This window comes from Pimephales promelas, chromosome 3, assembly GCF_988280905.1.
Source record: "Pimephales promelas chromosome 3, fPimPro1.hap1.1, whole genome shotgun sequence".
Taxonomy (NCBI): Eukaryota; Metazoa; Chordata; class Actinopteri; order Cypriniformes; family Leuciscidae; genus Pimephales; species Pimephales promelas.
In genome coordinates this window covers 17153007-17176152 of record NC_142771.1, presented here as the reverse complement: position 1 = coordinate 17176152, position 23146 = coordinate 17153007, and the positions used below count along the sequence as shown (strand labels likewise).

General features: G+C 36.1%; 2 protein-coding genes across 2 annotated transcripts; both read right to left on the bottom strand.

Moving 5' to 3' along the window:
* Positions 1-5164: 5164 nt before the first annotated feature.
* On the bottom strand, positions 5165-12268 carry ube2z (ubiquitin-conjugating enzyme E2Z). The gene is made up of 7 exons (XM_039685737.2): positions 11556-12268; positions 10567-10639; positions 9548-9735; positions 8184-8295; positions 7976-8088; positions 7557-7647; positions 5165-5821 (listed from the first exon to the last, which is right to left on the bottom strand). The coding sequence occupies exons 1-7, from the start codon at positions 11948-11950 to the stop codon at positions 5645-5647; spliced, it is 1149 nt and encodes a 382-aa protein (XP_039541671.1). The 5' UTR covers positions 11951-12268; the 3' UTR covers positions 5165-5644.
* Positions 12269-13554: 1286 nt separating this feature from the next.
* Positions 13555-16299, bottom strand: atp5mc1 (ATP synthase membrane subunit c locus 1). Its single transcript, XM_039687756.2, has 5 exons — positions 16078-16299; positions 14710-14757; positions 14221-14295; positions 13954-14141; positions 13555-13875 (listed from the first exon to the last, which is right to left on the bottom strand). The coding sequence occupies exons 2-5, from the start codon at positions 14746-14748 to the stop codon at positions 13761-13763; spliced, it is 417 nt and encodes a 138-aa protein (XP_039543690.1). The 5' UTR covers positions 14749-14757; positions 16078-16299; the 3' UTR covers positions 13555-13760.
* Positions 16300-23146: the final 6847 nt, after the last annotated feature.

Sequence of the window (23146 nt, the reverse complement as noted above, 5' to 3'; positions counted from 1 at the left end):
AAACAAGACCAATCAAATTGTTTATTTGTGTTCTGCGTATTTAACGAGCTAATCAAATGTTTTGGAGGTGCAAAGTCAATCAGTTACAACAATCAAAACATTTACCTCTTTATAATAATTGTAGGAATTAAATAAACAGTTTGCTATAACGAAAAATTAGTCAAATAGAATTTGATGCATGTTAAATAAGTTTTCTAAAGTGAATAATTCATTTTAGAAAATAAAGCGTTTTCATAGGCTAAATGAACGAATAAGTGTAAAACTCAACCGTTCACAGGGCGTTTTCAGAGCAATACATGTTATGATTCAAATAACGCCTTGTTATCGCACAAACAATAATTGCCACAATTCTTTACATGTACGCAGCATAAAAAACACAGACACCCCCAATATCTAACCTCACGACTTCCTCTGCTAACTTCCTTTATAACGGAACTGCTGTTTTGTAGTTGTGTGCCATAAAATTGTGGTTTACCGCCCATCGCGGGGCCTTTTGTTGTCATGTTTAACTTTCGTGTTGGTATGTCGCATGCGTGTGTTGTTGTAGCCTATTGGTTCGTTTGCTGAGAATTTCTGATTGCTACTGCTGATAGTGACGTGACGTCATGAAACGTTAACTTCCATTGCCCCTCCCCATTTAGTTCCAATGTTGTCGTGGGAAAAGAAAAGTTAGTCACTATTCACGAGGCAGTGAATGTGGCAAAACCAAAGACACACACAATAAACTACACTTATGATGTATTGGTGAAAAAATTTCATATGTTGTCGTGGGAAAAAAAGTTAGTCACAATTCATGAGGCAGTAGCTGATGATGTGCCAAAAAACCAAAGACACACACATTGTGGCAAGCCGTTTTAACTTTTAATCATTCGCCTGATTTCAACAATTACATTTTCACTAGTAAAAATAAAAGTTATTGATATCAGGAATTACATTTCTTCTAGTAACAATGTCAATTTTTGATATCAGGAACTACATTTCTACTAGTAAAAATTGCCATTCTTGATTTCAACAATTCAATTTTAACTTATAAAAACTATAATAACAGTTGAATTTCAACTAGTAAAAGCTATAATTCTTGATATTAACAATCTATATCCTGGGAATGGCAAAAGGCAAGCCGTTCTGACTTTTAATCATTCGCAGGATATGAATTCTTGATATCAACAACTACATTTTCACTAGTTAAAATGATACTAATTGATATAAGGAATTAGATTTCTCCTAGTAACAATGAAAATTTTGGATGTCAGGAATAACATTTCCACTAGTAACAATGCTAATTCTTGATATCAACAATTACATTTTCACTATAGTTAAAATTATAATTCTTGTTATCAACAATTGACTTTAAACTAGTAAAAATTATTATTGTTGATATCTGTAATTGTATTTTCGCTAGTGAAATGTCACCATAGGCTGCCAATCAAAACCACTTGTTCATATCAACAATTCATTTCTTACTAGTTGAAATACCGATTTCACACATCAGAAATGCAATTCTTACTAGTAAAAACCTTTATTTTTGATATCAAGAATTAAATTGTTACTAGTTGAAATGTCTATTCTTGACATCAACAATTTAATTGCTACTAGTAACAATGTTCATTTTTGATATCAATAATTCAATTTTCACTAGTGATAATGTTAATTTCTGATATCATGAATGTGACTGTTACTAGTAAGAAAGCCATTTTAGGTATCTGAAATTATATTGATATCAGAAATACATTTTCAAAATAAAAAAAATGTACTAGTAGCAACTGAATTGTTGATATCAAGAATAGATATTTCAACTAGTGACAATTTAATTATTGATAACAGGAATTCACATTTTTACTAGTAACAATGTAATTATTGATATCAAAAATGATATTTCTGCTAGTAAAAAATCAATTCTTGATATCAAAAATGTATTTTGAATGACATTTCACTATTGAAAATACAATTACAGATATCAGCAATTAAATTGTTGATATTCAAAAAAATTTAATTGTTGATATCAAAAATGTATATCCTGGAAATGAATAAAAGTTAAAACGGCTTGCCATACACACATACACTTATGATATATAGATGAAAGATTAAATATTGCCTATAATTAATATGAGTGACTTCATTACGAAAGCAGATGGGTCTCCTTTTGAAAGGAAACAAATTTAAAACCGAAGGAATCTATCATTCGATTGAGGGCTGAATCTTGTGTTTCTGTTTACCAAAGATCTTTTGAGAACTAATAAGCTCAATTATTTAGCAACAGATACCCAAGTAGTAATCACACTTACTACACAACAAGTTATGTGCATTACAATGTATTCATGTTGGAGAACAACTTCTTCAATCTTCACTTTCACAGTTGACTAGAGATTTTTTACCTAGGAGGGCACAGCAAATTAAGAATGGAAAATTATATTTTTTAAGAGTTTTTAAGTGATTACTCAGGAGATGTTGAAGATATTTAAGAGCTGAACATGTCCACACTGTAAAAAATAATTTTCATGATTTGTCAAAAAATGTATTTTGTCAAATCAACTAAGATAATTTATGTGATTCAGATAACATTGAGTTTCTGTTGATTAAACAAATCTTAATTTCATTAACTATTTTTTTATTTCAACAAACTTAAAATTTTAAAGTCAAACCAACAATATTTTTTACAGTGACCAAGACAATTTTAACCTAACGAACAGCTGCTCTTATTAAGAGTTTAATGTCTTCTGATGTATAAGGGGAGAGGATATAAACTGCTTGCTGGCATTTCAAACCACAATAGAGACAGTATTTCTCAATTATATATATATATAAAAAAAATGTTTTAATGCATTGGGCTATATTACATTGCACATCACATACTACAGAGATATAAGTTGTGGACATAACTTCAGGATTCATATAAAGTTGCCTCTATAAAAGCACATCTAACAATTTAGCCAAACATAATCAAGAATTCAGATTTTTTGGCAGTAATCCCAATCTTTCACACGTGTGACGATCAACAGGTTTTTCAATACGATCCAGTTGGATTGTGCTCTGTGGTGACAAACACGACGCACGACTGCCCCCTAATGACCTCTCAACAATACTGTAGCAGTGGACCTAAGACGAGAGCGATTGTACTTACAGTAAAGTGCTCATTTATGGGATACTTTTTTTATATAGTCAGATTGCTGAGATTTTAAAAAAACATTAGGAATATTTTCTGGTGCCCTGAAACTAAAATATAACTCATTTTTTTTGTGTTGATCTGATGTGGACTAAACAGATCACCTCAAGACATTTAAATTAAAATCCTAATTGTCCAAATTAGTCACAGTCATTCTTTGAGTTATTATTATATTATATATTATGTTTATTAAAGATGTATTTATTTAACCAGAAATATTGTAAAACAATAATATATTGTATTGTTTCATTATATTGTAAAATGTAATTTATTCCTGTAACCTAATGGAAAAGCTCAATTTTCCGCATCATTACTACAGCCTTCAGTGTCACATTAACCCTTCAGAAAACGTTCTAATATGATTTGCTGCTCAGGAAACATTTCTGATTATTATCAGTGTTGAAAACAGTTGTGCTACTTAATATTTTTGTGGAAACCGTAATACATTTTTTTGTGACCCCACACTTTTAAATGGTAAAGAATATATTCTTATTTAATTTTAAATTCACAAAAAAAAAAAAAAAAAATGTAAAGGCACTGTAATTAGAGTAGTATTTTTTCTTTTTTTTTAATTACTATGAAAATCCCACAGTCATGAATCACTTTGACCATAGAATGCATTTATTTTATAACTTTTATAATTAAAGAAAAAAAACCTCAACATATAAAATTAAGAGAATTATGAGTGAAATATTACGTGTGAAATATAATATACATTCCCACTGCCATTATGAATGATTAAAATAGTATGTCAAACAAACAAAAGCAATCAAAGAGAGGTAATCAGAATCAATTTTATATATATTTTTCCTTATAGTTGCAATTGATCGATACATTAATTATTTACATAATTCATTCTTATTTCGCTAACAAGGGAAAAGCATTAATACATCACAAAGTCAAACTCACAGTTAAGGAACTGTTTCCTGTTGCAGGGCGTTCTAGAAGAGAAAAATAGACTTAAGAGTCAAGCAACCTAACAGTGCTGTTTAATCAACATATGATGTCCTAGACCAGAATATATTCTCTCACTCAAGAGAAATCAGAATGATAGCACATGCAAAAACCCCAGAACTATACTTAGCCCGAATGAAAAAAGTATAACTTTGCTAAAGTAGTTTTGTGTGTGTGTGTGTGTGTGTGTATGGTTAATCACTCAGTATAGGTCTTAAATATAGTCTGCTTTTCCATGGATAGAACGCGTTAAAAATGTACATGTACAAAGAAAAGTAAAAGCTGCCATTTTGGTTGTGTTTAGCATGCTGTGGGAAATTAAATGCCTGCTATTTAAAGGGATGGATTTCAAAAGATTGTTGCAAAATATTTCGGTGGACTCTCATGAAAACTAATCGGAGCATAGGTAGAACCATGGTGTCAATTAATGGTTGGATATGATCCCATTCCTTTTCTCCAAATCTGAACTAGGGAGCTTCATCCCTTTGCATATGATGACACAAGTGACCACAGTATCCCCGGTAAAGAGAAGGACATTTGTAGCAGTATCGAGGGACACTTTGATCAGAGGCTGGGGTGGAAACTGCTGTGAAATTACAACAAAAAGCTTGTAAAAGTGTGTTTCTGTCTTATTGAAAATGCAGGAGTATTCCCAGAACAATTACAGAACAGATGTCTCTTTTTACACTCAACAGCTTCACAATTAGACAGACTTGAGTTCACCAAACGAAACCGACACTCAAAAGGCAACCTTTCCCACGAGTGCTTGGCAGGCTGCTGTTACTTTAACCAGTTCAATAGCATTTTAAGAACATTGAACATTAAAATAAAAGTTCTCTATATAGTCATATGTACATTTCTTTAAAGTTGCATCCGTTTTTCTTGCTCTTAAACTGTGGTGTTCTATTCATTATGAATTTGTATCCCAATTTAAGATTTATTTGAATGATTCCATAAGTGAAAAACAAACATTTTGATTAGACTATAAAGAAACAGTGGAGCAAAAAAAAAAAAAAGAAATGTGTGCATTTGCAAATAAACTGGTTCGTTTAAAGAGTGATTTTATTATCATAATGAATTATCTGTCTTCATACAACTTCTTTTTTTCCTGTTTAGCTCTACAATGGATGCAGCAAGAGACAGAGAAACATGGACTCGAAAGATAGAGGCTGTGTTGGCCTGCTGAGAAGCCGGCGTATACATCTCTGTCACTTACAAATGTACACACGCACACATACATCTATATGCAAGGCCCTCATTCCCCCTCCTGCCCTGCCTGAACCTCTTGTCCATCAGGGAAAAAAAATTAACAGCAAAACAAAATGGCAGTCATTGGCCAGCACACAAGGAGCAAGAGCAAAAATATTAACCAATCAGAAGAAACAGAATCTCTGTTCTCCGTGAGCAGATTCTCCAGTTTTTTTTTTTTCCGGCTCTTCTTGGATCTGTGCTCGCTTGAGGAGTCCGGAGCTGCAGGTAAAGGGAAACGATCTAACCTTTGCTCGCTGTGCACCCCTAGAGGGCACTCTAAGGCTGTGAGCTGCCCTGACTGTCCGGGTCGGTGCCGGACGAGCTGGTGTCCGAGTCAGAGTCGCCGTCGTTGTCCTCTGGCGGGCACTTTTCCCGCAATCGCCTCTGGATGGCTCTGAGACGAGTCAACAGACCCTGGTAGTCAAAACGTCCTCTCTTCTCCCCAAAAGGATCCTGCAAGAAATACAAACATTTGACGGGGGAACAAAAGTGAAGGAACAAAACACGTTTAGGATATTAAACTACACTCAGGAGCCAACTATAAAGTTGCAAAACAGCAAAAAATGTTATATACACAGTGCGGAGAACAAGTATTTGATACTGCCAATTTTGCAGGTTTTCCCACTTATAAAGCATGTAGAAGTCTGTAATTTTTATCATAGGTACTCTTCAACTGTGAATGACGGAATCTAAAAACAAATCCAGAAAATCACATTATATGATTTAAATAATTAATTTGCCTTTTACTGCATGAAATAAGTATTTGATACATCAGAAAAGCGGACCTTAAAGGGATAGTTCACTTTGAAATAAATGTTTGGTATGTTTTAGCTTACCTCAAAGGCATCCAAGATGTAGGTGTCTTTGTTTCCGCAGTAGATTCAATTTTGATATTTTTAGGTCAAACCGTTCTTGCTTACATTTATGAGTCATTAAATCATGTTTACGTAAGACTTCTCTGTGCATGCTCTTTGAGGTGGTGACCATAGACCTGCATTATCTGACTGACAGGCACGAACGGTTCGACCTAACCAATGCGATTTTCTGGATTTTTGTTTTAGATTCCGTCACTCACAGTTGAAGACCTATGATCAAAATCACAGACTTCTACATGCTTTGTAAAGTGGGAAAACCTGCAAAATCGGCAGTGTCAAATACTTGTTCTCCCCACTGTATAACACGGTATACACCATAATTCAAAAGTTTGGGGTCAATGCTCTTATTTTTGGGAAAGAAATAAATACTTTTATTTATCAAGGATGCATTAAAGTGATCAAAAGTGCCAGTAAAGGCATTTATAATTTTACAAATACATTCTAGTTCAAATAAATGTTGTTTTTATTTCTTTCAATTCATCAAAGAATCCTTATGGTTTGCACAAAAATATTAATCATGATAATATATATATATATATATATATATATATATATATGAAGAGTTCAGATGCAAAAGCCTCTAAGTGCCATTTGAAATTTTCTTCTAGAATGATAATTTTTATCAAGCTTGCATATTTAAGTTCAGTGATTTCACTTAAATGGCAATGATAATTACCTATTAGTTGTTATTTAAGAGAAATTACTGAACTTAAACAAAACAAGTTTGATAAAAATCATCATTAAAGAAGAAAATTTCAAATGGCATTTAGAGGCTTTTGTATCTGAACTCTTCATATATATATATATATATATATAAAACAGTAGTCGTTTTTTGACCTGCTATATATATATATCAGCACAAAACCACAACACTATAGAAAAAGTAAGTCCAAATCAAACAAAAGACAATACAATTTAACCACGTCTGTATAACAGTTCCAAAACAGTCGTATGTGACACGACTACAAATGCCTGAATACTGATTCATAGGAGGACAATTCACTTGAGGACAATAACAACTCTGGAAATCCCACAGAAATGGCTGCAGGCGAATGGAAGCTGCAGTCAGTGATTCAGCTAAACTCAAGTACTCTTTACTAGGAGTTGTGGCAGTACCTCAGATTCTTTGTTCTTGTTGGTCTTCTGTAAATGCTGACATGAATGACTCACCACAGCAAATAGGAACATGTGTAATATCATAACACGTGCATACATGTTTGCATAAGGTTGTATTTCTAATGTTATGATGACAATCGAAGTGACAAATCCACAACATGAAAATGTAGCAAAGTACATTTACAAACAGTCATCACCTGCATGTTCTGCCCTTGGAGGTGCAGACGTTCTTTGCAGACCCCCTCATAGAAATCATAGTACTCCAGGAATGACTTCTCCATCACGCTCCTAGGAGCAGAAAAACAGTGCATTTAATAAATTGTTGATCGGTCTGTGTTTTAACGCCATGCAAGCTTCCTTGGCTATTTTCATGGCGACTAAGTTATTAAAAAAGCAATATATTAAAAAAAACAATAAGTTTAAAAAATATGCTTTAGATAAAAACTCTAAAATGGATTCAGGCCTGACTATTAAAAAAGTCATGTTTTTTTTGTTGAGTTATATCATTTCCTAAGAAAATTAATAAATTGCAATACTAATAAATAGTACACTCCGGCCAACACGCCTTTTAAAAAGGACCATGATTATGCAAAATGGCTGAGGTATCATCACTCACCACAAGGCCTCGGGACACGGCACTTTACCCTCTAGCATATCGCACACAGCAACTCGCATGGTCTCGTGACGGATACACTCGTTGTAGTTTTTGCTGTCTCCTGGGTGCCTTTCCTAGCAAACAGACAAATAAACAATCGCATTCACTGTGAACCAAATAAAGCACAGCACAGGGACCTTCTAAAGCAAGAAAGTGGGAGCAGTCGTACCTGCTCAAAGCCTGGCTCATTGTGGTAAGGGTTCTCCGTCATTAGGGACTGTATGGATATGAGAACAGAGGAGATGCTCTGGGCGGGACTCCACGCGGGACCAGTCCAAGTGCTGTAGAAAGAAACAGCTAGGATCTGAGTAAAAGCTCATTCATACCAAGAACGATAACTATAAAGCTAACTATATTAGCATCTACTAAGGGTAACAATACATTGATATGGATTGATATTGGAAAAATGACTAACATACACATTATATATATACACACACACACATTTATATACATGTTAGTTATTTAAAAAAACAACAACACCCATATATTTGTAAGAGACACCTTTATATAGTCTTTCTTGACTGTTGCATGTCATAAGCGGTTATCAGATTATTGAGCTCATGTGTGACTTGATTTTCTTTCTTTAATTATACAACTATTTCAAAAAACTAAAGTGTATTTTTGTTGTTGTTGTGTAATCTATTGCAGAATTTTTTGGTGTATCTGCAAATATGCATCCCTGGTTAAGAGAATCAATATCAGATCGTATTGAGACAAAACGATTTAAACTATAAAGATATTCTCCTAAAATTGATTCCAATGATAACTATACAAGCGTCCACACCATGCTGCGGTCTACCGCTTTAAATGCTTCAACTCTGTCGGTCGGGTGGATTTTTGATCAGTTCACTTTTGAAAAAAACTTTGCTGATAATTTACTTACCCCCGTGTCATCCAAGATGTCCATGTCATTCATTCTTCAGTCGAAAAGAAATTAAGGCTTTTGATGAAAACATTCCAGCATTTTTCTCCATATAATGCACTTCAGTGGGAACCAAACGGTTCAAGGTCCATTTTTTTTTTTTAAATGAGCGATCGTTTCGCTTGATAAGACCCTTATTCATCGTCTGGAATCGTTTAAAACCCTTTGAACAGTTTGCACTGAAACTGTCTTTTGGACCTTGAACCCTTTGGTTACCACTGAAGTCCATTATATGGAGAAAAATGCTGGAATGTTTTCATCAAAAACCTTAATTTCTTTTCGACCTAAGAAAGAAAGACATGTACATCTTGGATGACATGGGGGTGAGTAAATTATCAGCAAAAGTTTTTTGAAAAGTGAACTACTCCTTTAATGTCTTTATCGTTTATCAACTGAAAAAAATAAATAAATAACTCCAGTGATTTCAATGATATTGATCCTCTGTGACATTATTGTTATAGTTATGGTGTGGACTTTCTTATACTCAAAGAATTAGAATGATAACCAAAACTTTATAGTTATCGTCCTTGGTGTGAACACTTAAGTTTCAGAGTGAAGTAAGATATCTGTGAGAATCAATCAAAGCCTAAACAAGAAATGACTCTTACCCGAGGATGCTCAGGCAAACTTTGCCGTTGCGGTAGAAGTTGGGGTTGAAACGAACGGTGTTGTGCCCTGTAGTGATTAGTTTGACACGTGGAGGGTGGATGGGATAGTCAGGGGGACAGCGGAACAGGAAGAGGAAGAAGCCACCCTCATATGGTGTGTCGAAGGGGCCGGTGATGAGGGCGTGAATCTGTGGAGACAGGAGGAGGCTTTATATGGGAGAATAACCACAGACATGCTTTCAACTACAGCAATTTCCATCATTTTTTACAGCATTAAATAATTTAGGACAATTTCGAAATATACTACTGCTGTAAATAATACTTTAACAAATGTATATACACATATACATTACATTACATTGTACAGTACAAATTTACATTAGGGGTCTGTAAAGTTTTTAAAATGTTTCTTGAAGTTTCTGTTGGGCTCATAAAAGCTTCATTTATGTGATCAAAAATACAGTAATATTTATAAATGTTATTACAAATTAATTTTTTTTTTCAATTTGAATATAATTTAAACTAATTTATTCCTGTGAGGTCAAAGCTGAATTTTTAGCATCCTTACGCACATCCTTCAGAAATCATTATAATATGATTATATAATATTATCATTTTTTTATAATAGCATTATAATATGATTCTTATTATTATCAATGCTGAATACAGTTGTGCTGATTCCCATTTTTGCGGAAATGGTTTGATGAATATAAAGTTCATAAGAACATAATTTATTTGGAATATATTTCTTTTGCGACAATGTAGAAGAATTTACTTTAATGCTTAATCTTTGACGAATAAAAGTGTGAAAAAAAAAAACAGTTTGAACACTAGTTTATAAAAATGAACATTAATCTAGAATAATAAATGCTGTAGAAGTATTGTGCTTTGTTATTTCATGAAACCTAATGCACTAAGGAAGGATAGCGGGAGGGAACACAGATGTTGCAGAAATATAACCATAATTGTGAGGGACTTTTCATGGTGATATTTCAGCGACCTCTGTTGCTGATGATTACCTTGGTCATGTCGTGAGGATCAGGAACGACAAACATACCCGGAGGAGGTTCTTTATAGATGGACATGATGTCTCTAAATGAAAAAAAAAGTGTGTTTAGAATCGTTAAAAACAGAGGGATCACTCATACATGAAGAAATATCTGTGGCTGGCAGTGTGCGCCATTTTTGTCAAAGCTCAAGGAGGAAGCAGAAGCCACACACAGTACACACACCCTGCCAAGAAAATCATCAGATGCCTGTACTACAGAGCCAAACTACACAAACACAACTGACTCATTGTAACTGAGCGTTTCCATTTTCGTGTCCACATTTTCATTATTAGTCCGCTGGGGACGTCTGATCAATGCCAAAGTCACTGCAATTCCCGAGAGTAGCAACATTGTTGCACCTTATAAAAAGGCAGTCGCGCCTATGACAGGTTAATCTGCAGACACAATTGTAACATTTGGCTGGAAAAGGTTTGAGAATGCCAGGCTAGTAGAGATTGACTGGTCATTAGTTTGAACAACATTAAGGCTATAAATATATTTATTACCAATAATTAATAACTAAAAAATTTTGACAGGACTGGTTGAATGTACTGACAGGAAACACCACAATTTGGTGGATGTCTGATACCCAACTACACAATTATAAGTGCATTCATCAGAAAATTATAATGCTCAATAATAATGCTCACAAGCGAGTAAAGTAAGTGCATTGCAAACTAAACTTTGTATAATTAATTCTCATGCAAGTATTGCATACCTAAGATGAAAACAAATTAAACAACTTTCCATTTATGAAATGAACATGTTGTTTTCGGTTCAATGTTAAATATTAATTAGACTACAAAAATGTAAATAACCCGTAAATATAAATCGGCTCATTCCTTTCACCATGTTTGGATTAGAAAGTAAATTCAACCGTTTACACGCAGGATAACTTTAAAAAGTTGTCTTACACTTCCCCAAACAAATACAGATCCTATAGGATAGTGCAAAAGTACCTTTTTATGCGGAGTATACACTGCTGAGACGCCTTCTCGTTGTCCCAGTCGGTGCTTAACGTGGGATCCCAGGAGGTGGCGTGAATTTGGGATAGGAGGCCCGCTCCGGCCGGGACTCCTGATCCGATACCGGGCGGCAGGGATGGAGGAAGGGCCCCGGGGAGCGTGGAGTCGAGCGCATGGGTCAGCAGACCGAGTCCGCTCTCCACGGCCGGGCTGATGGTGTGCGGGATCCCGGGAGCGATCACGGACAGGCCGGTCTCTGCCAGAGGCGGGGGGGACGCTGATGAATGCCCAGGTCCAGAATTACCCAAACTCGCGGAGAACTGCGCTCCGTGGCCCTGCACCGACCCCACCGAACCGTTGGCCTTCTCCTCCCCAACGCTATCCGCCATCGTCGATGAGAGCGAAGCAGCCGCGAACTGTTTGATCAGCTGTCAGATCAGTCAGTTTCTTCTGCGGTTTCTGTTTCTCCTCGCTCGGAGGCAAGTGGAGGAGGGCAGGAAGAGAGAAATGACTCCTACATATTTTCCCGTTTCCCTCTAACGTTACCGATCTCAACTATAACACCCTGTGTCGAAAGCAGCTCTGGTTTTAATGTATCAGTCGAAATAGCTGCGCATTTAACATTCACATTAATGAATAACTGAGTTTAAGGTCTAAACGCACGTAAACGTAGATTCCCCTCGCTCGGCCTGGCCTGTTTACCAATGTTGTTTCATTTCTCTTCACTATGTTCACTTCCTTCTCATTCAAGAAGGAAGCAGCGCCATCTAGCGGTGCACTCCTTGAGGAGATTCAATGGGAGTTGTAAGAAAGTTAAACGATTCTGGTTCCATTAAACACTATTTATGTACATTTATTGAATACGAATTTGGATAATATAAATTTTAATTCATATTTAATTATATTTGGTTATAAGAAAACTCAAAATGTGTTTGAAATGTTAAGTAAGCGAGTAGTAGACCTGGGAATCGGACATTTTTGGTCGCAATGATTCGCTAAAATGAATCATTTCATAAGAGTCATTCGTTGTGGAATCGGACTACATCGGTCACGCTCATGGGTCACGTACGTTCCTATGGTCAAGTTGCATGTTTTTGATTCACTAAATAAGAGCTGGCCCAGAACCGAGTCAATATGCGATCAGAAGCCTGACTTCTAAAAAAGGTGCTCAATGCAGAGAGCCAAGTAAAATCCAGCACCAACATCTCTGGACGGCATTGGTTGAGCTTGACCTTGCCCAGCTCCACGAAAATTAACCACGGCTTTGGTAACTACACATTTACCACAGCATTTAGTAAAACTGTGGTACAAATAGTAATCAATCTGCCAAAAAAAAAAAAAAAACTATGGTTACTACACTTTTCCTATAAGAAAACTATGGATAATTTTTGTAAGGGTTATGGATGGAGCACCACCCACAGTGGACAAATGGGACCTTCAATTGGTATGCATATTCTAACTAGTTCTTAGTTTGTGGTGCGCTCATGAAAAACAAGTTAATCAATATTTACATGTATAATGCAATGGTTGTCAGATCAACTAAATTTGATGAAAAAATATGACTAAAACCATTGATCAAAGAAACATTACAGAAGTAGTAACTATGCATAACACAATTACAGATTTCACCATCTTAGCTCCACTAACTGTACTGGGGAAAAAAAAGTTTGAAGCATCTTCAGTTAGGTTGTCAAACTTTCTCAGAAGCAGAACTTTTGAGATTCTGCAGAACATTGTTAAACACTTGCCTATTTGTGCACACGTCTCAATATTGCATATAATCAGGAGGTTCATAGTGAGCTAGTAAATTTAATTTGATACATTTAAATAAATGTTAAGAGTGCAATGCAAATCTCTACAAAGAGTCAGATGATTTAGATTGACTTTTAAAGTCAGTCAACCCAAATCCAATATGGTTTACAAAAAACACCAGGCTAGTCTACCTTCTCTCAGACTCTACATTCTCATAGAAGAAAAAACAAACAAAAGCAAACAGATTTCAACCATTTATTCAGATGGTCTTATGTGAAGGGAGTTCTTACATAAAACGTTCAGATAGAGAAAACCGGTACAGGGGAACACAAAAAGGGAGAGTTTCTTGTAGTTTTGTTGGAATGGCGGTGCCACGGCCTAAGCTGCATGTCAGTTCCAATCTCCAGATCAAGGGAGTCGAACTGCTTTGAAGAAAAGACATCCAAATTACATGGCGAAAAGGATGAGGAATGCCACCATCAGACAGAACAGACCCATGGCCTCGGACAGAGCGAAGCCCAAAATGGCGTAGGAAAAGAGCTGCTGTTTCAGGGAGGGATTCCTGTAAAAGAAAATGTGATTAGCCACAAGCTACATATAACAAATCAATTTTAAGAGGCTAATTTTAAAGTTTGATTACCTGGCATAGCCAATAATAAGACTGCCGAACACCGTCCCGATTCCAGCTCCAGATCCGGCCACACCCACCGTGGCAGCACCAGCACCAATGAACTTGGCCGCTGTGTCGATATCTCTGGATACAGCGCTGGTCTGGAAACCCCGGGTTAGGTTGAGAAGGCTTGCTTCGCTGACTGGCAACAGTGCTGCCTGAAAGGGAGGGCAAACAATTTAAGCATGTGCAAGAGAAGCAGGCAAAGTACTCAGATGGCACTTTTTTATTTTTTACCTGTTCAGTTCTTGCTTCAGGTCTGTTGAACACGACTGAAACAGGCCGGGCCAAAACCCTGGATCCTCCACGGACCTAAAAAGGAAGAAAGAACTAAATTTCACACTAACTTATTTAACATCTATGATGGCATATGCTTTCTATTACCAAACCATGTTTCAAATTCACATTAATTTGATCAATTTAACTGAAATCGATCTCAAATCAATGCACACAAAGAAAAAGTCATCTAATTTTCCTCTGCTCTATCTTGTCTTCTAATCTAGCTTTCGAATAAACTTGGTATCACAATGAATATGGTCTTCTGTTTTAAGTTGTTTTGAGTAAAAGTGAACATTTAATTGAAGCTTTTAAATGCATGATAAATGCGGTTCGAACACATAGACAATCGTTTCCTTGGAAGTAAGAAAATAGAAGACTCTAAAAATGTCATTAAAGTAATTTTTTGAAACAGCCAAAAGAATGTGACATTAGAGCTTGAATACATACCACAGCAGGTGAGGTGACAAACTTAGCACATGCGTACATGTTTGAAGCCTGTGGAGAAGACAGATGTTAGACAGGTGAAAGAAAAGAACATCAGTGTCATCAACATACGATTTCATGCCATGCATCACCTGATCCTAAAATTTAAGCATAGTGAATCACAGTGGGCAACAAGAACCTGATGCACCAAGAGCAGTTTGTGGCATCAATACTGGAGATAAATATGATTACAACTCTTCCAGCAACTGAAGTGACTTCTGATTTAATTAAGCCAAGCCATCAGTGCATTTCCACCACCCCACAAACAGTTTATAACCGTTTCATCCTTTCTGTAGCACCCAAATGACAGATGGCCTTTATGCATATAAGGGACCCAAACCTGCTTTGACAAAAAAACCTCCAGCCACAGTGGGTGCAAAACTTCCTTATGCCGAGAGCACACCCCCTTTAAGTCAGTGGTCATACAGATGACAGCAAAAAGGTCATGTTGTACTACTGTACTGAAAACAGCCAACACAAGCTTTGAGGGATAGAGTCAGCCATTAAATCTGAAGTTATTAGAGCCTGATAAAACGGTCAACATTGTGACAACAGCACTAACTCCATCAAGAAAGTATGTAACTTATGTCTGTTGAGTGGAAGTTAATGCACGTTTGCATTAAATATTCATATTTACTTTGGTTGACTATTTAGACTTATTTCAGGTCACCTTTGGACAACCGTTTGAACAGCCTGAGCACAAGGGCCAAGCTACTTGCCTAAAAACACATAATCAAGTACAAAATGACTAATAATCTATGGTTAATTTGGGTCTAAGGTTAATTTGAGTTCTAAGCCGCAGAAAGCTCCCGCGGACAAGCTGGATAGTGAAGGTCACCAATAGCTTTGAATGGTAACTTACTTGAAACAAACGCATATAAATGGCATTTAAACATGGCAGCAGACAAACTGTAACTAAATGTCATTAAAGTATTAAAACGCTTGCGCTTGAAAGGCTGAGGAGCAGTGCGAGCTTTCAGGCTGATACGGGCCCAGCGCGAGTCAGACATTTTGCAAGTGTCACGAGCAATAGGAGAATTAAACCTCCGTGCATTGAAAAAGCAATAGTAAATCGTGACGCGAATGAGCTTAAGCGTTATTTGCCAGTTGCTCTTCTGGTTAAGTCCTTCAGACTTGATCGCAGACTGACTCATTCATTCATTCATTCGAAATGACTTTGACAAGCGGCTAGCGAAGCATTAGCAACGCGCTTCACTGAACGGCACCGCAATTATTTTAGCCGGATCAGAAACTTCCGGAAATTCTCCTATTTTAATAAGCTAAGTTCCCCACTATGTGAATTTAGATGAATGTAGAGATAACCTGACTCACCGATTAGATCCAGCACACAAGGGCCCGGGGTAACAGGGACAAGCTTACAGCTAAAGGCAATGAGTAGTACGCCGTGAAACTTGTCACCTTGTAATTTATAAGCTTCGGAACTACGTCCTCGTTTGTGATTGGGCAGAGCGTCACAATGTCCTCCTCTGATTGGCGACGAGGGACGTCAATACATATACATACCCAATGATGTGCTTTGACAAGAAGACGGCTTCTCTGTGATTGGTTTAAATTATTTAAGGAAGAACACCGGGAAGGTCAGGAATCGCATCCCGTGTCCCATGTTTCTATTGGATGCTTTGGGTGGAAATCCCGCCTTTTAGATTTTAGAGGACGGGGTGAACCATATACATAATATATACATCTATGGGGTGAACCATAGACATAATATGTCTATGGGGTGAACTGTAACACTGTATTAAATACCGTATGTAAACATAACTCAGGGAAATGTGAGTTCTGTGTGCAGGAATACGCAGTAGAACATGTCATGATATCCTGTCAGAAATATGAAAGAGAAAGAAGAAATTTGATCCAAATATTAGGAGAGATGAAAATAAGCTTTGATTTAATTGGTCTTCTGGGAAAATAGTCAAAAGATCGGTGTTATAATTTATAGTTTCAATTTCTTAAAGAAATTTATTTAAGTGAGAGGATATCGTTATTTTTAAATAGCCTAGACACAATAGGTCCACACGCCATAACAGTTGAAGGCGGTGGTGCACCAGTTCGTTTTTTGCTAACCACCAATAAACCCTAGAAGAAGAAGAAAAAATAATTGAATTTCAATAGCCGTTGGATATCTCTAGAGGGCGATCTGTACCAATCTTTCCTGAGTGAAATATGTGTAAAAGTAGCAGGGCTGAGCAGGATAACTTTGCACATTTTTACATTAAGAGTTTTTATAACCCTTACTTTTCCACCAGGTTGGTGGTCTTCAGTCCCTTTTGCTCTACCAAATTTACTTTTAAACGATCTAATTTTCATAAACAGATGCTTCTTGGAACAAAACTAGCTACTCACCAAACAGGTGTTTAATATGGAATAATAAGCATATTTTGTATAAATCTACGTTTTTTATTTTTGAGAAATGGTTTTGTCATGATTATAGAGACAAGCCATCTCTATAACCATGATCACGAAGGTCTTATGTTGATCTATTCTGAATTTCTCTCTAAATGTAATATTCCAGTCACTTAAAGAATATGTTACAGGTAACAGTAGTTGTATGCTGCCCCCTCTGGTGTAAAGATGTCCTCCTCAGCTCTCTCTACAGATTCACACTGGATCATGCTGATACAACTGTAGTTGGCTGCATCTGTTTTTCTCTCTCTCCCCCCATTACGGACCAGATTTTGTTTCAAAGTGATATAGTCTTTAGCCCTGCTATTGTATTTCAATTAAACAAAAATGTATTTCTGTCCTCACAGATAATTTTCCATAGCTAATAAAGAATATTTTTTACATAATAACCATAAAAGGTCGAAGTATTTGCTTATTATGCCCTACCCTTACATATTTATCTAATGAGTGTCACTTTTCTCTCTGGATTTGATACAAAAAACAAAAAAAAAACAAGACCATTTCAAAAATGTATACATAAAGGTTATTATAAGGCTATTATTACAATTTATTTAATATTACATACACAAATAATTCATATTGAGTTGTATAATTATTCATCACATTGTTTTAACTTTACAGAGTGAAATAAATACACAATTTTAATTCCTTATAGCAAATTTTCTCTTTTTTAAAAAAATCTATTTTTGTATTAGTTCCTGCCCTTATTTAATTATTTATTTATTTATACATAGGCTATTTCTCTTACTTTATACTGACTGTCTCTTATTTCGAACAGTCTCTGAATACAATTTGGAAGTAAATCATTATATACTTTATACATTATCTGTGCAGTGTAAAACTAAAACGTCAACAATTTTTAAAGCTTGTAAATTAATAAATTATATATTTGATGGTACACAATAGTCAGCCCGTTTTACAATACTTATTGCTCTATTTTGTAACATATATATTGAATTTATATTAGTATGAAATGTATGACCCCGGACCTCCACACAATAAGTAATGAATGGAATGAGCGAACAATACAATACATAGAATGATTCAAAATATGTTTTATTCTATTTAATATTGCAATGGGTTTAGACATTTTCTGTTTTTACATTATTTATATGTGGTTTCCAGCATAATTAATGATCTATTATAACACCCAAAAATGAATAATGATATAGGCCTACTCTTTCTATTTCCTCATTATTAATAATATTTTTAGCTTTATTATTACTTTGCTGATTGCTAAATATTATGAACTTTTTTTAGATATGTAAAAGTCGATTATCATTAAACCATCTTATTAAGAACATCAATTCATTTCCCACTGAATTCAGAAGCTATTCCAAATTTTGTGATCAGCAATCAATACCATTTTTAATATTTTAGAACAATATTTTTTGGTACTAAATTGGGCCCTAAAACCCCTCCCCAAAAATTCAAGTTTTAAAAGAGTTAACTGCGTAAAATGATGTATTTATCATGTGATGGCTGTAAAACATTTAAAAGTAAAATCAACAAAATTTGCATTAAATATATACAGTCAAGATACTTAGTAAGGCTAAAATAATACATTTAATGTATATTTTTTAACATTCAATTTATATTGGCAAATTCACGCCTGTTACAATAATGTATTCTATTACAGCTGACTAGAGAAAGATTCAGATGTAACCTGGCCATGTCCCATACGTTTGAGTCTTTATTCATTCATGTGATGTGCAGTATTATATCTGACAGCTTCTTTTAGTGTTTGAGACTTGCATACCTCTGTCTGGTGTGAACTTCACCTTTCTCTATATAACTTTCCTTTATACTCTACCTGTGCGTCTATATCATTTTAACTGCCTGTCTGAACATGACTTTTTATGGATTATGGGCATGATAAATCAAATCGAAATCTTTCCTTCATCTTTTGGAAAAGAAAACAAAAAATTTTCTCTAACATTTTTCATCTGGTGTCCGGATATATGTATGAAACCACTGTACGAAACTCTAAAGGCTGAATTGTGAATTCTTGGAAACATTGGAAACATGTTTATGGTTCACAATCACATCATTTAGAACTGATTATGATGTTGAATGAATGACAGAAGAAAATGAATATGGTTTATTAGCCTATCTGATATCTAAATATTTAATGCATAGATGTTCATGCATATCATTTTTTTATTACTGCTGTCATTCATTTCAGGTTTAGTTATAGCTGACAAGTTATATCAAATTTCTCTGATTTCCATTATGTGCATGTGTTGTGCGTATGTTAATAACTGAAATAGCCTTAGATTCCACTCACACAAAGCAGCCCTTGTGTCATTGATTAAACAGAAAATGAAGCAGAACACATCCATCAAGTATATGTGTTTCACTGCACAATAATTCATCCAAAGCTTCCACAGATTTTTAGCTTGTTTTTAAGACATTAGATACAGTTTGCAATTCATCAAAGGTGTGCGGCGTGAGATAAAACAATGGATTCTAAAAGGATTTCCTCTGAGGATTTAAACAGAAAGTGTTATTTCATAAAAGCCTTAATTTTTATGAGCACGTCGAATTTACTCTGATACTCTTTTAATGTTGCATCCTATTGGAATTTAAATATGTATAACGAATATTCCAGAAACAGAGCCTTTCTAAGAGTTTAGCCGCTCTCTCAGCAGGAGGTAGATTTGATAAGTTTTACAGATGACAGGGGGAATAAATTACTGAACTTTACAAGCTAAAGCTGGCGAGGTTTTCCACAAAGAGCCACAACTGCATGAAGCATAGACTTATGGGCACATTCAGAATGATATCCATTGTGATTGTAATTACACACTACATGTGTCAAGTGCTTTATCAACAAACATATCAATACGTGTACACATTTTAAAAATGAAAATAGTCTCACTGTGTGAATAGAAGGACTTTGGACCGTTGCCTATAGGCTGAGAGCCTTTTTCAGCCGTGCCTGATATTACTCGTAGGCTTATCACACGGAAACCGTTTCACAATTTGTATCATTTCGCTTGCTTTTGTTTAGCATTTCCACAGCATTTCTCTTATAAACATAGAGCCTATTTGAAAAGTTGTTTAGACATGTTCAGAGCTCAAAGTCTTGCTAAGAGCCTCATGGGACTTCTTTACTCGTGTGATATTGCTTATTTATACGGACTGTTACATGCTTGATTCTGATTGGTTGACGATAGTCCAGTGACGAAGGTGTGCATTTTTTTTCCTTCAGGAAACGCACAGCTAAAGTATTTTCAAATGCCCGATAGCCTACTACAGCAAAATAAGCAAAACCCGCGACATTCACCATATATAAATATAATATAAATAGTATTTATTTATAACAGACCATTTCAGGGTTTTCCACAGTAAGTTTTAGGAGACAGTTCCATACTTCTGCCAGTAAGGGGCGCATCTGCAATACCAAATGATTGTTGAGTGATGCACTTTGCTATAGGCTCGACAAACAGTTTTTTTTTTTTTTTTTTTTTTTTTTTTTTTTTTTTACAATCGCTAGAACACACCTCTCATGACTTAAATCACTTTTCAGAACTCTTCTTCACACAGTGATCACAACAGCAGTCTAGGGATAAACAGTGAATTCCATAAACAGTGAATAGAATTCCATTCTATTCAGCAATGACATTTGAATTATTTTCTTATAAACACAAACACCATACTTTCTACAGTAAAAATAGCCTACCATAATATATTCCGAATCTAAAAAAATTAAACACTAAACAATTAGATGTAACTGAACGCCTAGACAAGTAGTCTTTCAGTTTACCCATTCAAAAGAGGAACAATTAATAGTGTACTGTAGTGCAAACAAGGGCCATGGAACATCCTGCAGTGAACAGTAGTTTCATTCTTGTGTTGTGAAGATTGTTTTCAAAAGAAAAAAACTTGTACAATGCTATACCTGATGTTAGTGTTTTTATGATTGACAAAGTGTGTTTGTTGAGCGACAACGTTACGGAAAATTTAGTTTATTTGAGACATGTATGAAGTGTTTTGTTTTAGTGTGTTTTAAATGTGGAATTAACTGCTCTAGGAGAACTGTGTGAAGAGTTTAAAAAGCAACCTATGTATTGAGAAATGTGTCCAGTGATTGTTTTTAATATATCAAGGGCAGTAGCTTGGATGCCTAAACATTTTAAGGTGGTAGCCCATTCTCACCCCCAAGGCTAACTGACGCATTGGGAAGCATTTTGACCATGCTTCAATATCAGCCCATTCTCACTCCCAAGGCGTCACCTAACTGACGCCTTGGGAAGCATTTGGACATGCTTCAATATCTGACGCTTTAGGCGCCCTTTAGCGTCAGTTAGATGACGCCCTAGGATCGCGTGTACCCTACCCCCACCCCACACCTAAACCTAACCGCGTCCTCTAACTGACGCTTTCCTTTAGCGTCAGTTAGATGACGCCGTAGGATCGCGTCATGTAAGTGACGCTAAAGGGCGCCTAAAACGTCAAATATTGAAGCATGGTCAAAGGTGACGCCTTGGGGTGAGAATGCGTTGTCAATATCTGACGCTTTAGGCGCCCTTCATACAGCCAGATGATGCCCTAGGATCGCGTGTAACCCTACCCCTACCCCTACCCCCAACGCATTCTCACCCCAAGGCGTCACCTTTGACCATGCTTCAATATTTGACGTTTTAGGCGCCCTTTAGCGTCACTTACATGACGCGATCCTACGGCGTCATCTAACTGACGCGTTAAGGAAAGCGTCTGTTAGAGGACGCGGTTAGGTTTAGGTATGGGGTGGGGGTAGGGTACACGCGATCCTAGGGCGTCATCTAACTGACAACGCATTCTCACCCCAAGGCGTCACCTTTGACCATGCTTCAATATTTGACGTTTTAGGCGCCCTTTAGCGTCACTTACATGACGCGATCCTACGGCGTCATCTAACTGACGCTAAAGGAAAGCGTCTGTTAGAGGACGCGGTTAGGTTTAGGCGTGGGGTGGGGGTAGGGTACACGCGATCCTAGGGCGTCATCTAACTGACGCTAAAAGGCGCCTAAAGCGTCACATATTGAAGCATGTCCAAATGCTTCCCAAGGCGTCAGTTAAGTGACGCCTTGGGGGTGAGAATGGGCTGCTACCCCAGACCTAAACCTACCCACGTCAGCTTTGACGCCGTAGGATCGCTTCATGTAACTGACGCTAAAGGGCGCCTAAAGCGTCAAATATTGAAGCATGGTCAAAAGGTGACGCCTTTGGTGAAAATGCGTTAGGTATTTCATATACTGTTTTCCACACTGGTAGATTTCTATAACAATGTGATTTTGAAGAGGTACTGAACACAAACATTGCAGAATTTGTCTCCCTAAGATCAGAGACCCTATCTAGCAAAATGTTGTCCTTGAGGAAGAGACTCAATCCCTGTTTGCCTTTCCTGTATTAAACTAAATCACTTTATCAACTTCCAACAAAAAGCTTCACTAATTAACTATAATTATGCTCACAGAATGATAATGAGTTTGACTTCATGCTTGTGGATCTGTTTATGAATGACTGACAGCTGACACAAACAGGACATTCCAGTGAACCAAAAGGAAAGGTTCCCTTCAGTCCACCCTGACAGCAACTGGAGCTGCATCCATGCATCAAATACATACAAAGGATATTCTTATTTTATTGAATACTTAACTTTGTCACATAATTATAATACTTCTCCCATGCACCATCTTAAACATGATACGACCGAATCACCCATTTGTGACTTGTGGCAAAACAAACCAAATGTAGAATGGCTAATAAATGTTTTTGTTTTCATATAAAAGATCTACAGTATTTTGTATGTATACATTTAAATATATTTATATAGACTCGAAGATTTTAAAAAAGTGGCCCGTTTCACTACAAAAAATGACTTCTTTATAGTTTAGATGTCAATGATCTTATTGTGTTATTTATGCTGTGTTGCCTCTCAAGTACATTTATCAATTACATTTATCATATACTTGAAGGTCTTTTGCAAACT

What these genes read in the sequence shown, in the direction of transcription:
- ube2z (XM_039685737.2), bottom strand. Translation starts at nt 11,950, where the DNA reads ATGGCGGATAGCGTTGGGGAGGAGAAGGCCAACGGTTCGGTGGGGTCG. An exon ending in TGTATACTCCGCATAAAAAG is followed by an intron (nt 10,640 to 11,555) that starts GTACTTTTGCAC and finishes TTTTTCATTTAG; the next exon opens with AGACATCATGTCCATCTATA. An exon ending in CCGTGTCCCGAGGCCTTGTG is followed by an intron (nt 7,648 to 7,975) that starts GTGAGTGATGAT and finishes TTCTGCTCCTAG; the next exon opens with GAGCGTGATGGAGAAGTCAT.
- atp5mc1 (XM_039687756.2), bottom strand. Translation starts at nt 14,748, where the DNA reads ATGTACGCATGTGCTAAGTTTGTCACCTCACCTGCTGTG. An exon ending in TTGTCACCTCACCTGCTGTG is followed by an intron (nt 14,296 to 14,709) that starts GTATGTATTCAA and finishes CTTCCTTTTTAG; the next exon opens with GTCCGTGGAGGATCCAGGGT. An exon ending in CTGAAGCAAGAACTGAACAG is followed by an intron (nt 14,142 to 14,220) that starts GTAAAAAATAAA and finishes CCTCCCTTTCAG; the next exon opens with GCAGCACTGTTGCCAGTCAG.